The sequence below is a fragment of the Papaver somniferum genome, chromosome 3 (genome assembly GCF_003573695.1).
Source record: "Papaver somniferum cultivar HN1 chromosome 3, ASM357369v1, whole genome shotgun sequence".
In the NCBI taxonomy this organism is placed as follows: domain Eukaryota; kingdom Viridiplantae; phylum Streptophyta; class Magnoliopsida; order Ranunculales; family Papaveraceae; genus Papaver; species Papaver somniferum.
In genome coordinates this window covers 23,961,621-23,977,428 of record NC_039360.1, presented here as the reverse complement: position 1 = coordinate 23,977,428, position 15,808 = coordinate 23,961,621, and the positions used below count along the sequence as shown (strand labels likewise).

Below are 15,808 nucleotides of genomic sequence, written 5' to 3'. Positions count from 1 at the left end.
TTTCTAATCTAGCAGCGCAACGCTGAACCAAACAACGTTACATGATTTTATTTTCCAAACAACTAATCATTACCAGTTCTCTCTCCTACTTTTTCTTCTCTCTCCCCCCTTTTTTCCTCTCTTTCCATCACGTTCTCCCTCTTTTTCCTCTCTCTCCCTTTTTTTCCTCTCTCTCCATCACATTCTCTCTAAACATTTAATAAAAAATATTTTATGTCACTTTTTCGTGAATGATCCAGCGTTTCAATCTCGCTGCTAGTTGAACTGCGAGCAAATGCTAGGAGAGAGAAGTAGACAGAAGTAGTGTTAACTTTTTTCCCACACTTTTTTCTTGATTTGCAACACTTTTTAGCCAATCTAGCCCTTAGGAGTTAGCCTTAACATAATTCCTGAGCTAATATATCTTCTTTTTTTCTGAACAAAGGAGCAATATATTACACATAGAAAGACTTGTTACATCATGATTTATACGGGGGATTAACAAGACAGGTGGATTAAACCACCAATTCCCATATAAATTATGTTTACGGACAGCTTTTGTCAAAGTATCAGCTACCTTATTACACTCTCTATATACAAAATCACATGACCAAAAAAAAATTAATATTAAATGATTTCACACACTTCCTAAGAAGTGGGGTACTCTGCCGAGCTAATGTACCTTGGTGTATAGTATTACGAATTTTAAGTTACGAATTTACTACCAAACACTTTGGTCCCTTAAATGGTGTTGGTTAGCGTGGAGACTAAACGCCATGGAGGAGCTTATGTTGCACGTGGTGGTGCGACACTAACTTGGATGAGACAAATGACCTTATGTGTCATAATGCATGGCTGCCGGAAAATAATAATAATTTCCTCCAACAGTTAAAGTGCCGCACCTGAAACTAACTGTATCAGGAGAATTATCATCATACCCTATGTTAAGCTAAAATGATTGAATTCTCAGACAGCCAAAGTTCATCCTCATTATCATCAGAAGAATGTCGAACTAAGTTCAAGTCAGAGGAAGAATTCGGTGTGGGTTCGTCCTCCGGTGCTGCTGCAACAACATCCAAGACACCAATTGAAGTGAATCCACCTTCTTCGAGCTCATCATCATCTCAGAGGTATAAATTTATTGAGATGGGTTTCTCACCAGCTCTTGTTGACAGAGTATTAAGTGAAGGAGACAACCATTTCGAGGTCTTATTAGAAAGTTTGTTCCAGTATACTTCTGCAACTACCCAAAATGTGAAATCTGACAAAATATCAAGTCCCATTACTGATGATGACAGTGATTTTGAATTGGATGGTGCTGAATTGGAGGTGAAACCTGAGGAGGATAGAAGAGCTTATTTATTGGCAATGAATTTCTCTGTAAATGAAGTTGATTCTGCTATAGAAAGGCTTGGTAAAGATGCACCAGTGAATGAGCTTGTGGATTACATTGTTGCAGCTCAGATAGCCGGAAAGAATGAGGATGCAGCTGCTGCAGCTACAGAGTCTTTGTTTGTGCCGACTATGGACCGGACAGTTGGTTTGCTGCTTGAGATGGGGTTCACTGAAGAAAAAATAGCTTATGCTATTGAGAAATTTGGTGGTGGAGAACATATTTCGGTTCAGGAGCTAGCTGATTCAATATTTGCAAAGCGAATTGGTGATGCGCAGGCAGAATCAACCTCTGACATTATGCGCCAGAGTGGGAAAGCTTGCAGGCCATTTGCAAAGCATCATGGTGGCTGGACTACCGTGGAAGAAGGTAAGTCGCAAAATTATGCTCTCCCGAGTTCGTGTTTTATTCCCTGTGAAAAGGATAAAGCCTTCATGGACAGTCTCAAAAGGAAAAGAGTTAAACTTGAATGTATTAAACCCATAGCTCATGGTCCCTCGCTTCGTCTTCTTGAAGCCGTTGCCAAACCCCCATATTTTTTCTATGGGAACGTTTTGGGCGGCTCCAACAATACTTGGGAGAAAGTGACTCGATTTTTATATGGTGTTGCACAAGAGTTCGTGAATGCTGGATCTTTCTCTGCATTAAGTAGGAATGAAGGTTATGTGCATAACCTTCCCAGGGAAAATAGATTTCACATTCTTCCGAAAACGGTTAAAACTGAAGGTGCATTTTCTTATACTGAGCCCGAATACTTTGAGCACATACTAGGCTATCCAGCTAATCACACTGACGCCCTACGGCATAATCCAACTGAAAGGCTCAGACTCCTCAGGTCTAGCTTTCAAACAGACACGGTTGGGTATTATCTCTCAGTTTTGAAGATGATTTATCCAAATGGCTTGAATGTATTATCTGTTTACAGCGGCATTGGAGGGGCTGAAATTGCTTTACACCGTCTTGGGGTACGTCTAAAATGTGTTGTTTCCGTTGAAGATTCTGAAACTAATCAAAGAATTCTCAAGAGGTGGTGGGAGAATACTAAACAAACTGGACAACTAGTTCAAATCCAAGGCATTGGGAAAATGACAAGTAGCAAAATCGGGTCTCTTACAAATCAGTATGGAGGTTTCGACTTTGTCGTTTGTCAAAACCCTTGCGTTCTCACATCTGAAAGCTCAAATGGTGCAGAACTCGACATGAAGATGTTCTTTGAGTTCGTTCGTGTTTTGCAGTGGGTAAGGGGATTTGCAGGATGACAACTATGTCTCTCCTATGTAAGAGAATGCAACATCACTGTGAATAACAAAAGAATTTGTTGTGGGCATCTTACTGTAACGTAAAATCTGTTGGACATGATCAATACATTTTAAGACCCGGTTTCGCTATGTCGCACGCTTTCGAGGACTCCTCCTCGGGCAATAGAACTCTAAAAACAGCATAGTGATGATTCAAGCTTTTCTCTCCTTGTAGTCTGTAAACACTGCCTGTGCACCACAATTAGGATTCGGGAAAGCTCCCAAGCAACAAAAATGTCATACCCAGTGCACAGATAAGGCCGTCCACCCACTTCGGAAGAACCACCATTAGAGCAAGCTGCTTTCAAAACCTTCCCATCTTTCACCAAATCAACTTTCTGTCTTTTCGGCATTGCAGAATCCACTCGATCAGTAGATTGATCTTCAAAACACTCCGACCCAGCAGGATAACAGCAAAAGAAAGAGCTGTAAGAATCAGAAAATATATTTCTAAGGCTTGAGGGTAAGAGCAGGACCGAATTTGGTTGGGTCCATGTTATTGCGGACGTACTCTGCCGAGGCTGTAACCAAAGACTTCGGCCTCCATTCATGCTGGCAGAGCATTGAGATTTTTCCGTTGTCATAGTAACGTGTTTTGACCACCGCAGAGGGATCAAGAGGATAGGAGCTTCCTACGGTAAAACTGTTTTTGTAGGTGGAAAACCAGCAATTGTAGCACCAGTGATGGGATTCACTGCATGAATATAAGACTCGAGTTCAAGGCCTATTGCATGATTCATTATGTACAGCAAGACCGGTATAATTCTATAAATCAGAAGTCACTTCCAACGAAAATCTACTAACATTTGGGCAACAAGTCGAAACTTGTGAAGATACAAGAACTATAAAAAAAATAACTGGAAAGAGCACAACAAGAATAACAACAGTAACGGTTTAAGGGTACAGATTACATACAGGACGAGACCAACAGAGAAATCAGGAGTGTTTAAACCAACTGCGGCATTGTACTTGGTTAACATGGCAGTTGTAGAATCAAACCCAACTTCAGCATCAATGCAGAAATCCTTCGTTCCAAGAGTTGCTGCTAGCTCCAGTTGTGGGCTGGATGTCAAACCAATACTGGAATTGATAGCTGCGTGAGGGTGAAGGTACTGCATATCTAGCTGAGGTACCAAACGAAGAAAATAACCAAGTATCAAAGTTATTGTTATGATATACTACTCTCCATAGTTCGAAATATCAAATAAAGAGAGAGTTCGAAATATTGTAAGCTTATAATATGTCATTATGTGTATATTAATCATGAAACTACCAACCTTGCCAGACTTTTAATCGGGTATTTTGAAGTTAAGTGCTACTTTGGTACATGGAAGAACCTCATTCATGGTCACCGTTGTTGAGATCTGCAGCAAACAAACCACGTAAATGTCGTACTCTATGAAAAATGTGGCTCTACCTGAAACCACTGCTGAATGAAGCACACTATTCTCCCGCGTGGACATTCATGAATGTCAAAAGGACAAAGAATGGGGCGACTAATTATTTGAAAGCTTGGTTCTGGTAATGGAAGGTTGCAGGCCTTACACTATGTTGGGTGCATGATCAAAAACAAGGAAAAATCAAATAAGTAAAAGTTATTGATACTTAGTTCCTTTATAATGGAAGTGATCGATTTGATGAAACGGACGAGCTTCCCATATCTCCGCAACAGCAACAAGGCAAAATTTTGGAAAAACAGAGTGAGTCACGTGTTCAACACGTTGCCCTTAAGACATTAGCGCCCGGCTACATTCAAGAGTGATGCTATAGCCCTCACAGGACGGATATCTCCAGGATAAAACACCCTACTACACCTACTACTAGCATATGTAGTAGATGCTCAACTTGAGCTTGGCAACTCCGAAAAAATCATAAAGGAAAATCTCGAACACTTGAGAAAACAAAATAAAATGTTTTTTCTCTTGGGGGTCCCTCTAAATATAGAGCAACCCCTTTTCCCATAGATTTTACAAAATTAGTGAATTTGTTTATATAATTGACAAATACAACTTAAGAAGAAAAACTCCCCGATGTGAGACTAAAAGGTTTATATAGTTTCTTAAAACTACTAAAAATTGGAAACTCCACAATGTGGGACTAATAAATTTCATTCACAAAAGAAAACAATAAATTATAATTTTTTATTAAAACTTTAAAAAATTATTTTTTATTAATCGTTTTCCAACAATCCCCCACATGAATGAAAACTCAATAAAACATGAAAACACGGATAGATCTTGGTAAATCAACATCCCAATCGCACGATCCAAACAGACTGATCGTGCAAGTGTTGAAATCATACTAGTTATTTCTACGTCCTCTCCCTCACACAAAAGTGTGTTGACCCCAGGGTCATACTATGGATTGCACAAATCATAATAGTATTGAGAGCTTTCATCTTTAGTTCTCACATGGTGAGACTATAGGTATCTTTCACCAAAATGAAAAAGCATGAACTAGTGAACCCTTAGTGACTTTTAGGTCCTAAGTTCCAGTAATACCAAAACCATCAAAACGAAAATCACATAAAAAGCGCAGGAAATACCATTTTAGGCAGAGGTGTCCATGAGGTCTTGAACCTTTTCTTAGTGAGATATTACTGGAATTACTTGCTAGAGACAGTGAACTATGTCTTGAACTGCTAGCATTTGATGTAATAACAACCACGGGTGATATCTCCAAGGTTGCTGCCAAGCTCGTGCCGTTTTGTCCAATTTGGCCCTGGACATATCCTGTTTCTCAGAATGCTCTAGAGAATCAAAGCTCATATTCTCATAGGAAGCGACCCACTTCCTCATTCAGATATGTGAGTTTCCATAAAGAGTGTTACTGCTACACCCCACTTCAATCTTAAATTGAAACAATAGAACTCATTAAGACTTATTAAAAGTCATCCTTCACATGCAGGCACACTATCACGTCTACATCATAGGGGAGGAACAAAGAATAAAATTCTCTGATAGTGTTTACCTTTACCCACCACAAATTATTTGTCTCATTCGAAACCTTGATCTTGGGATCTCCAGTCAGCAAGGTTGAGTATCCTTCATGGCAAGTTTAATTTATGAGCTTAAGCCCCTTCCCCCTCGATGCAATTCTAACTATCTCTTGGGATAAACCTTTTGTCAAAGGTTGCGCGATATTCTCCTTGGACTTTATCCAATTAATGGAAATAACGCCGATTGAGATTAGTTATTTTCAGCTTTAGCTATTATAGCTTGGCTAACACAATGTATAGATATAGCTGGCACAGGCCTATGCCAGAGAGGAATGTCTTCTAAAAAGCATCTTAGGCACTCGGCCCCCTCTCGTGCTTTATCTAACTCAATACTCTCAGATTCCATAATGAATTGAGCAATATATGTTTGTTTGTAAGTCTTCCAAAAACAAACCCTCATGCTAGAGTGAAAAATATCCACTCGTAGACTTAGACTCTTCTGAGTCAACTATCCAGTTTACATCACAAAGTCCCTCAAGGACGGCAAGATACCTTTGATAAATCAAATAAAAGGTAATAGAGTATTTTAGGTACCATAATACTCTACTCAGTGCATCTGAATGCTATTGCTCTGGACTACAATTATATCTACTTAACTTACTCACAATATAGGAAATGTCTGGACTCTTACAGCTCATTAAATTCATCAGACATCCTATAACTCTTGAGTATTCAAGTTAAGATACTCCATTACCTTTTTTTATTGAGTCTACAAGAATAATCGTACGGAGTACAAGCAGGCTTACAATCACACTGATTGTATCTCTTAAGCACAAATTCAACATAATGAGAATGACTAAGACTACATATGTTAGATTATTTTCTAATCCTCATCCCTAAGATTACATCAACAGGACCTAAGTCTTCCAAGTCAACGTTCTCATTCAGCGCATGTTTTTAGTGGAATTAATCACATCTATATTTGTATCAAGTATAAGCATATCATCAACATACAAGCATACAATCACACAGGTATCCTTAACAAGTTACTTGTAAATATACTTGTCAGATTTAGTAACTTAAATACACTACACATTATCACATGATCAAATTTTTCATGTCACTGTTTACATGCTTATTTTATAAACCATACAAAAAAAATTTCAACTTACAAACTTTGTCATCATAACCTTTCACTACAAAGTCCTCAGGTTGGTCTATGTAAATTTCTTTATCTAATTCACGATTTTAGAAAAGTTGTCTTAACATCCATCTGATGTATCTCTAATTTGTTTATGACAGCAATAACAATTAGCATCTCAACGGAAGTAAATCTCGTCACATGTAAATAAGAATCAAGGAAATATACACCTTTTTTTAGTTTATAGCCTTTAGCTACCAACTTAGCCTAATATTTTTCACAGTTCCATATACCTAATGTTTCCTCTTAAAGACTCATTTACATCTCATGGTCTTACTCTATGGAGTTAAACTATAAACCTCCCAAGTCAGATTCTGACGGACTGAGTCCATTTCACTAAATGAAGCTTCTTACCAGAATGGGGTTTCAGTAGATATCAAGGCTTCTTTACAAGTCCATGGCTTAGACTAAGCTAGGCATGTTATGGAGTCGGCGTCATAAGAAGTCTCAAGTCTAATTGTTTTACTTCTCTTAGGCTCAACCTTAACTTCATCTTCCTTTAAGATAAGTTCTGACTATTTAAAAAGAAATCTAGGGGATCAACAACACATCGCTAATGAGGTACAGGTTTAAGAATAAACATGTTCAAAGAACTTAGCATCCCTAGATTATGTAATAGTATTCACAACAAAGTTAGAAAAATCACACCAAAGTATGAAAAATCAGAACACACAACCAAAAATATATATGTAGAAGTATACTCAGCATACCCTATATGAAGACACAATCAACATTTTTGGTTTCTATCTAGTTCTTTTAGGAAGAGGAATGACAATCTTAGTCAAACACCCTCACACTTTGACATATTCATAAGAAGGTCATCTACCTTTCCATAAATCATATGGAGTTTCATCTGATCCTTAAGGGTACTATATTCAGGATATACTAGCTAAGAGGACTGCCTCCCCCCACAAGGCCGCAGGTAATCGTGAACTAATCAACATGGAAATTATCATATTCTTAAGGATACAGTTGTTATGTTCAAGGCTTCTAATTGGTTTTGAACTTCATGTTTATACATCTTTAGGCTTCTAAGGCATCATCCTTATCCCTAAGAAAGTATACAAGATAGTACCTCGTACAATCATCCACGAAAGTTATAAACTATCTTTTACCATAGTGGTTTTGGGTTGAACGCATGTCAACTAGGCCTAACTGAATTAATTCTAAGGGCTTAGAATTACTACGAACATTTGTGCTAAAAGATTTTATAGCATATTCATTTCACTTTTGTGTTCAAGATCCAAACTAAATTTGGGTACGTAGCCTATGCTATGCAGTTTATGCATTGACTTATAATTTTAGGGTTCCAAGTCTACCATGCAAAACATTCAAAGACACACAAAAAAAAGCACGAGAATCAACTATGTTCACTTCATCAGATTTTCCTTTAAACTTATATAGATCCTAAGTCCTATAACTGTTGCCTAAAAAATCAATTCCCTTAGTTATAACAATTTTTCCACATTTAATTAAGATCTTCAATCTTTTACCATCTTCAAGAGAACAAGATACCAGATTCTTTCATATGCTCGGAACATGAAACTTCATTCAGTGTGAGAATATTACAGATATGAGTTTATGCTCGACCTTTCCCTTTTATGCAACCTCTGTCGCAGATGAGTTACTCATATAGAGTTTCTCGACATCCCTTATCCTCTGATAAGAGGTGAACAGGTCTCTGTTTCAACAAACATACTTAGTGGCTCCAGACTCCACCCACCAGTCTCTCACATTGGTTATTAAAATAACTTCCGACATCATGTCAATGAACTTGTTCTAATTTGTTTCAACTAAATTAGCATTAAATTTCTACTTATTAAGGTATTATGTTGTCTACACTTTACTGCCGTATGGACAGGAATTTTACAAACATAACAATCACCCTTAATTAAAGTAATGTCGGATTCAGTTTTACGAAACATAGCTTTCTTATGAAGACTATGCTTAGAGTTGTATTTGATGTTCTCGCCTTTGTCAGCTTTGGAAGACTTGTGTTCATCCACATGCGCCTGGTAGCCATGTTCCATTTCAATTTCATGTCACAAACTTCGTTTATACTCTGACCAAGGACACGGTAATTTCCCAATCACCTAATACACCACATCTCACAAACCTTAGTTCAGATAAAATATGACTTTTGAAGATAATATCTAGATTTGTAAACTTCGTTTGAACCACCATATCAAAAAACTCATGGTTACTCCATAAAAACTACTTTACTTAACAACAAAATTCTGCCCGTCAGAATTTTTTAGGAACGTTTCTCTGTTTTGTAAAATATCAAAAAAATATTTTTACAATTCCAAAAATTCTGAAACTTTACGTGGGTAAAATATCAGGATGTCTACTACGTTGTGTCAAAAGGGTTCATCGAAATTCCTTCTAGGTTAAGAGATAAACTCGAAACTCTACATCTGACCAAAAAATCGTTTTTGTTTTTCACTCCACAACTAACATCCATGATTCACAAACCAACCAACCATTTTTTATTACTGCAAATACTAATGTCGTAAGATTGTTGGGTGCATAATCAAAAATAAGGAAAAATCAAATAAGCAAAAGTTATTGATACTTAGCTCCTTTATAATGGTAGTGATCGATTTGATGAAATGGAGGAGCTCCCCATATCTCCGCAACAGCAACAAGGAAAAACTTTGGAAAAACAGGGTGAGTCACGTGTTCAACACGTTGCCCTTAAGACATTAGCCCTCACAGGACGGATATCTCCAGGATAAAACACCCTACTACACCCGGCTACACTCAAGAGTGATGTTATAGCCCTCACAGGACGGATATCTCCAGGATAAAACACCCTACTACACCTACTACTAGCATATGTAGTATATGCTCAACTTGATCTTGGCAACTCCGAAAAAACCATAAAGGAAAATCTCGAACATTTGAGAAAACAAAATAAAATGTTTTTCCCTTAGGGGTCTCTCTAAATATAGAGCAACCCCTTTCTCATAGATTTTATAAAAGTAGTGAATTTGTTTATATAATTGACAAATACAACTTAAGAAGAAAAACTCCCCGATGTGGGACTAAAAGGTTTATATAGTTTCTTAAAACTACTAAAAATTGGAAACTCCACAATGTGGGACTAATAAGTTTCATTCATAAAAGAAAACAATAAATTATAATTTTTTATTAAAATTTTAAAAAATTATTTTTTATTAATCGTTTTCCAACACACATCCTGTGTCAACTTTTACATCCACCGCAGTACCACCAGTCTGGTACTGCGTACTTATGTCACCCACAAAAGAACTGATCAACCATTAGCTTGTTAACCCCTGCAACAGAAAATGACTATGCTTAGAAGGCGGAAAAACGTACCTCAATAAAGATAGCACTTTTCAGGAGTATAATGTCGGCAAAAGATCTAAGGGCACATGTTTTCTTTCTAGAAAAGTATCTAGGAAGAGAAGAAAGATGCAATATTGTCAAGAAGCATGTCGACCCTACTACAGAACATAATTGGCATTTACTAATATTTAAGGAAGGCAATGTTTCTGGGTGGGTGAGGTCATCGCCATTGCATCCTCTCGTCCAGTGCCCAGAACAACATAAGATACAACTTGAGATTCTATGTCGAAATATAGTGCGCCTAAGACGCAAAGCAATTAGAAAACATAAACTATTCAATTGATCTCAAATGCTGAACACTAGCAAAGGACAAGAGAACAGAATTAACTGCAATAAAAGATCCCATCATTGAAAAAATGATGGGCTTACCATCCCATTATAACTCGACATTGTTAGAATGAGAGATTATACGATTAAGCGGAAACGGGTATCAGTAAATGCCTAGTTGTTGAACTCCCATTAGCAAGAACAAGGAACACAAGCAGCAGCAACAACAACGTTTTCAACTCGACGATCAGCAGGTACTACAATCACCAAAGATGAGCACAAACTTGATTCACAGCCTAAGAACTTGAAACCTTTTCTTCTTATGGTAACTCTCTTTAGGGTTAGAGTTACCACTTTTCTAATGGTAAAACTTCTGTGTGATATTGGTGGGAATCACGTAACCCTTCTACACACATATTAGAGATGCTTATATAGGGTCCAAACACTACAAGAAAATCTAGCTATTGCTACACCATATATTGCCACACCTTCAATATAGGTGTTGCAAAAGCAAATTTCTAGTCACAGTACTTTTCAGCTACAGCTAAATGTCATAATTTACTGCTGCAAAATGAAACTTTTGCCACACAACTGTAGCAACAATATGAAAAGAATGTGGCAAAAAAGTATAATCTCTTGCTGCAGCAATAAATATTGGGTACAGCAATAGACTTCTTTCTACATAGGTTATCGCGACATTAATTGAGGTTTATGCCATAACCAATGGGTGTTGCAATATATTAAGTTTCTTGTAGTGAAACCCTAAATGAATATGGAACCCTACCGGACTTTCCACATACATATGGGCGACCATATTCGGGTCCAACCCGAATATCTAACATCTCCCACTCGCACATAGTGTGTGTGCATTGTACCAGAAGAAAGAAAAGTTCATATTAGTAAATAGCCCGTGCGACCGTCGAGGTACCTGCATTTTGGGAGCTCCATACTAGCATCTCAATATGAGTCAGCATAGAGACATCGAAAAATGTTTGTATCTCGTAGTATCCTAGGTCCATCAAAATCTCATTGGTCTAGACTACTCTGATCCCTCGAAGAGCTAGTCTAACCTTCATGCTAGCTTCTTGTAAATACATTCACACTTGTGTTGCAACTCCAGCAAGGCAACTCAAGTTGTCGACTGTGAATATAAAACATCCATGAGTTTGATGACCTTCCTTTCGCCCTATTGTCATAAAGTTTCAGAATCAACTGCTTTACAAGATATGTACCTTTTAAGCCGGATCATCCATGGCCATAAGACACATACTAAAGTAGCAATCATCGAATCTTTACTTAAAAACATAGTCAAAAGTCATAAGGTTACATGTGTATAATCTAATTATCATCGGACTCACATGGTGAGAAAAGCAGGGAACCATTTTCACACCTCCGTAGTGGTCGCAAGCACGCATAATATGAAAATGCGCTAGAGTGGAGTTTTACTTGTCTATACAAGTATATGTCACAAACTCTACACTCTACAAATCTTGACTTAGTCGCAACTCTTGCGCCTAATCCGAAATTTCTAACTTCTCGCTTTCAACAAGCGCCGTGAAAGAGATTTCTCATTTGGCTATCCTTTAAGGTATGATGAACAGTAGGTACATTCATCATTGATCTTCATTACAGAGATTTCATCTTGGTTTTGCCAAGGCGATGCATCATCTCATCTTTGCTCGCTCTCCTTAGCGCCAAAAGGTGACTGCTTATGTGAGTAAGACAGTCCATACCTGGTGACATATCAATCAAGTTTTGATATAATGCATTCTATATGCACCAATGTCAGCGTGTAAATCCATGCCCATAAGTAAATAATTAATCACAACAACGATCCATTATCAAATTGTATTGATTATTAATAAATATCCATAAAACATATGCATATACGATCATCATGTCTTAGAAAAATAAAAATAAAGAGACATCCATTACCACCTACGTAAACCTAACGTCCTAACATGAGACAAGAAAACATCTCTTGGTATAGGTTTAGTAAGGGGATCAACTATCATTAATTTTGTAGGCATGTACTCCAAAACTATTTCTTTCTTCGCAAGAGCAGCTCTAATAAAGCAACACCTCCTATCAATGTGCTTAGTCTATCCATAGTACTTTGGGTCTTTTGCATAAGAAATCATTGATGTGCTATCAGTGTGAATTTTCACTACATATGTAGCGTGAGTGACAAATTCAAAACTTTCAAAGAACCTCCTTAACCAATTAGATTCTTGTGTTGCAGCTTGACAAGCTACAAACTCAGACTCCATTAAAGACATAACGATAATTGACTGTTTCTTACTACTCCATGTGATGGCCCCTCCATTTAGCAAGAAAGCATACCCTAATGTGCATTTTTTTCTCTCCCATTTCGCCATTCCAGTTAGCCTCACAATAACCACTGAGACGTAGATCTGGACCCTTGTAGCATAGCATGAGGTCACTCGTCCCTTTGAGATAACTTAGTATCCTCTTGACTGCTTGCCAGTTCTCAAAACCAGGATTCGACTGGTACCGACTAACTAATCCAATAGCATAGCATATATCAGGCCGAGTACACATCATAGCATACATCAGGCTCCAAATTGCGTTGGAATAGGGTACCCGCGATATCTTGTCTTTCTCTTCAGGGGTAATAGGGCACATCTTAAGGCTTAAGTTCTGAACTTTAGAAACTGGTGTGTCTATGGGCTTGCAATCTTTCATGTGAAATCGCTCAAGAACCTTTTTAATGTAAGTCTCTTGTGACATACCCAAAAGTCTCTTTGAACGATCTCTAAGGATCTTAATCCCGAGCAAATAGCTTGCTTCTCCCATGTCCTTCATCTCAAAAGTTGAGGACAACCACTCTTTTGTGGCGACAAAAATTTCCATGTTACTTCCAGCTATAAGGATATCATCAACATATAAGGACAGGATAAGAAAACCTTTATCGGACCGTTTAACGTACACACAATGGTCTTCCTATATCATCGTAAACCCATTAGAAACAATGGCTCGATCAAATTTTAAATACCATTGTCTAGATGATTGTTTTAGGCCATAAATAAATTTTTAGAGCTTGCAAACTTTGCGCTCTTGACCTTTAATCATGAAGCCCTCTGGTTGCTCCATGTAAATTTCCTCATCTAGTTCTTCATTGAGAAATGCAGTTTTAACATCCATTTGATGAAGTTCCAAATCCATATGTGCGACAATAGCTAGCATAAGGCGTATCGAGGAAATTCTCACCACAGGGGAGAAAGTTTCCTCGTAGTCAATGCCCTCCTGTTGGGTGTAGCCTTTAGCCACAAGGCAAGCCCTATATCTTTCATCTAAACCATCCGCATTGCGTTTGAATTTGAAAACCTATTTGTTTCCAATAGCCTTACGCCCTTCTGGGAGGTCAACGTATTGCCACACGCCATTTATCCTCATTGATTTTATCTCTTCTTTCTGCGCAATAATCCATTTTTCCATTTTATGAGATGACATAGCCTCTTTGAAATTCTTAGGCTCTGCGTCATCATGTGAACAAACCATGAAACTTTCCCCCTCAATCTGAAAACGACGACGAGGGTCTTTTCCACGTTCACTTCTACGATATTGGGGATCCTGATTCGATGGGGCCAATCCATTATCATGTGGAACACTCCCACTTTCCCTAGGAGAACGAGGAATTTCTTTGTTATTCTCAACTAGACGAATTGGTGTGTATTCCATTGACTCTTCCACCTCAAAGAGGCTAAGATCTCCCCCTACCTCGTTCCTTCTAGGAAAATCTTGTTCCAGGAAATCTGCATCACATGACTCAATCTCAGATACACTTCCATCAGGATGCTCACCAATGAACACGTGGCCTTTTGAGTGATCAGAGTATCTGATAAAGATACACTTTTTCGCTCGAGGTCCCAGCTTCCCATACCGATGAGAACTGTTGTGTACGTAAGAAGCTGAACCCCATGGTCGTAAATTACCCAATTCAGGTTTTCTGCCGGTCCACAATTCATATGGGGTGGAAGGCACTGACTTTGAAGGCACACGATTTAGGACATAGGCAGCAGTCAGTAACGCATCTCCCCGAAAGGAAATAGGAAGATGATCTTGCGCCATCGTTGACCTAACCACGTCTAACAAAGTACGATTTCTTCTCTTTGCTACACCATTTTGTTGCAGAGTACCAGGAATAGTCAATTATCTCAGGATCCCTTTTTCTTCACAATACCCTTTGAATAGGTCAGATAGATACTCGCGGCAACGCTCAGTTCTTATAGCCTTGATGCTCCTACTTAGTTGATTTTCCATTTCGCATACATAGCGTCTAAAGCAGTCCAATGCTTCTGACTTGTGGGATATCAAGTAAATATGACCATATCGCGTAAAGTCATCTATGAAAGTGATGAAATAAGAGGCTCCATGTCTTGCCTTAACGTTCATTGGGACACATATATCATAATGAATTAACTGAAAAGGCTCAGAGGCCCTTCTGGCTGTCCCAAATGGTTTTCTAATGGATTTTCCTGCAAGAAAATGTTCACAGGTAGGCAAGGAGACTTTGGCGATGGGGCCTAAAAGGCCTTCTCGAGCTAACCTAGTCATCCTTTCTTGCCCGATATGACCTAATCTAGAATGCCAGATCACATAATCATTATTAACATCCGAAGAAAATGCATCTAATGAAATAAATTTATTAGCATCGTAAGAACTAGAATTGTCAATATCCAAAACCATAAAACCATCCACATAAAACCAAAACCATACAAATCAGTTGCCAAGCAAATCTTAACAGAGTTACCCTCAAAAAGAAAACTAAAGCCTAGACGCAACATATTATTAACTGAAACTAAATTTCGTCGAATATCTGGAGCATAAAGTACATCATGGAGGATTAAAGTGCTCCCTTGTCGCAGATTTAGCATATAGGTACCGATGCCAAGTACTTCTACGCTAGTTGTGTTCCCATATAAACTCTCATGCTCCCAGCAGAAACTCGACGATAATTTAGGAACCTATCTCGGCCCTTCGCTACATGGTCAGTTGCTCCCGAATCTACAACCTACAAATGAGGAGAATGAGCAACTAATGCTTGACTAGAGAAAAAGCAATAAGAGCGAGGAAAATGTTCAGAAATTACCTTCTTTGGCTCAGTGCAATCACGAGCAAAGTTTCCTTTCTTGTCACAGTTAAAGCATTTCATCTCTGATTTGTCTTTCTTACCATCACGCTTTCCTCTTTTGCGCTTAGGAGCGTTGGTAGTGGTTGTCCCAGATCCATCACGGGGATTCTTAGCAGAAGAACTCTTACCCCTCTTGCGCTTAGACCCATTGGTCTTCTGAGAAACAGATTCAGCAGCGAAAACAGAACTGTCAGTCTTAGCAGCT

General features: G+C 38.3%; 1 protein-coding gene and 1 pseudogene across 1 annotated transcript; one reads left to right on the top strand and one right to left on the bottom strand.

Moving 5' to 3' along the window:
- The first annotated feature begins 933 nt into the window (after positions 1–933).
- LOC113359167 (probable inactive DNA (cytosine-5)-methyltransferase DRM3) lies at positions 934–2,631 on the top strand. Its single transcript, XM_026602843.1, has one exon. It carries the CDS (start codon positions 934–936, stop codon positions 2,629–2,631), a length of 1,698 nt encoding a protein of 565 aa, XP_026458628.1.
- A 170-nt stretch (positions 2,632–2,801) lies between these two features.
- Positions 2,802–10,558, bottom strand: LOC113359166 (annotated as a pseudogene).
- Positions 10,559–15,808: the final 5,250 nt, after the last annotated feature.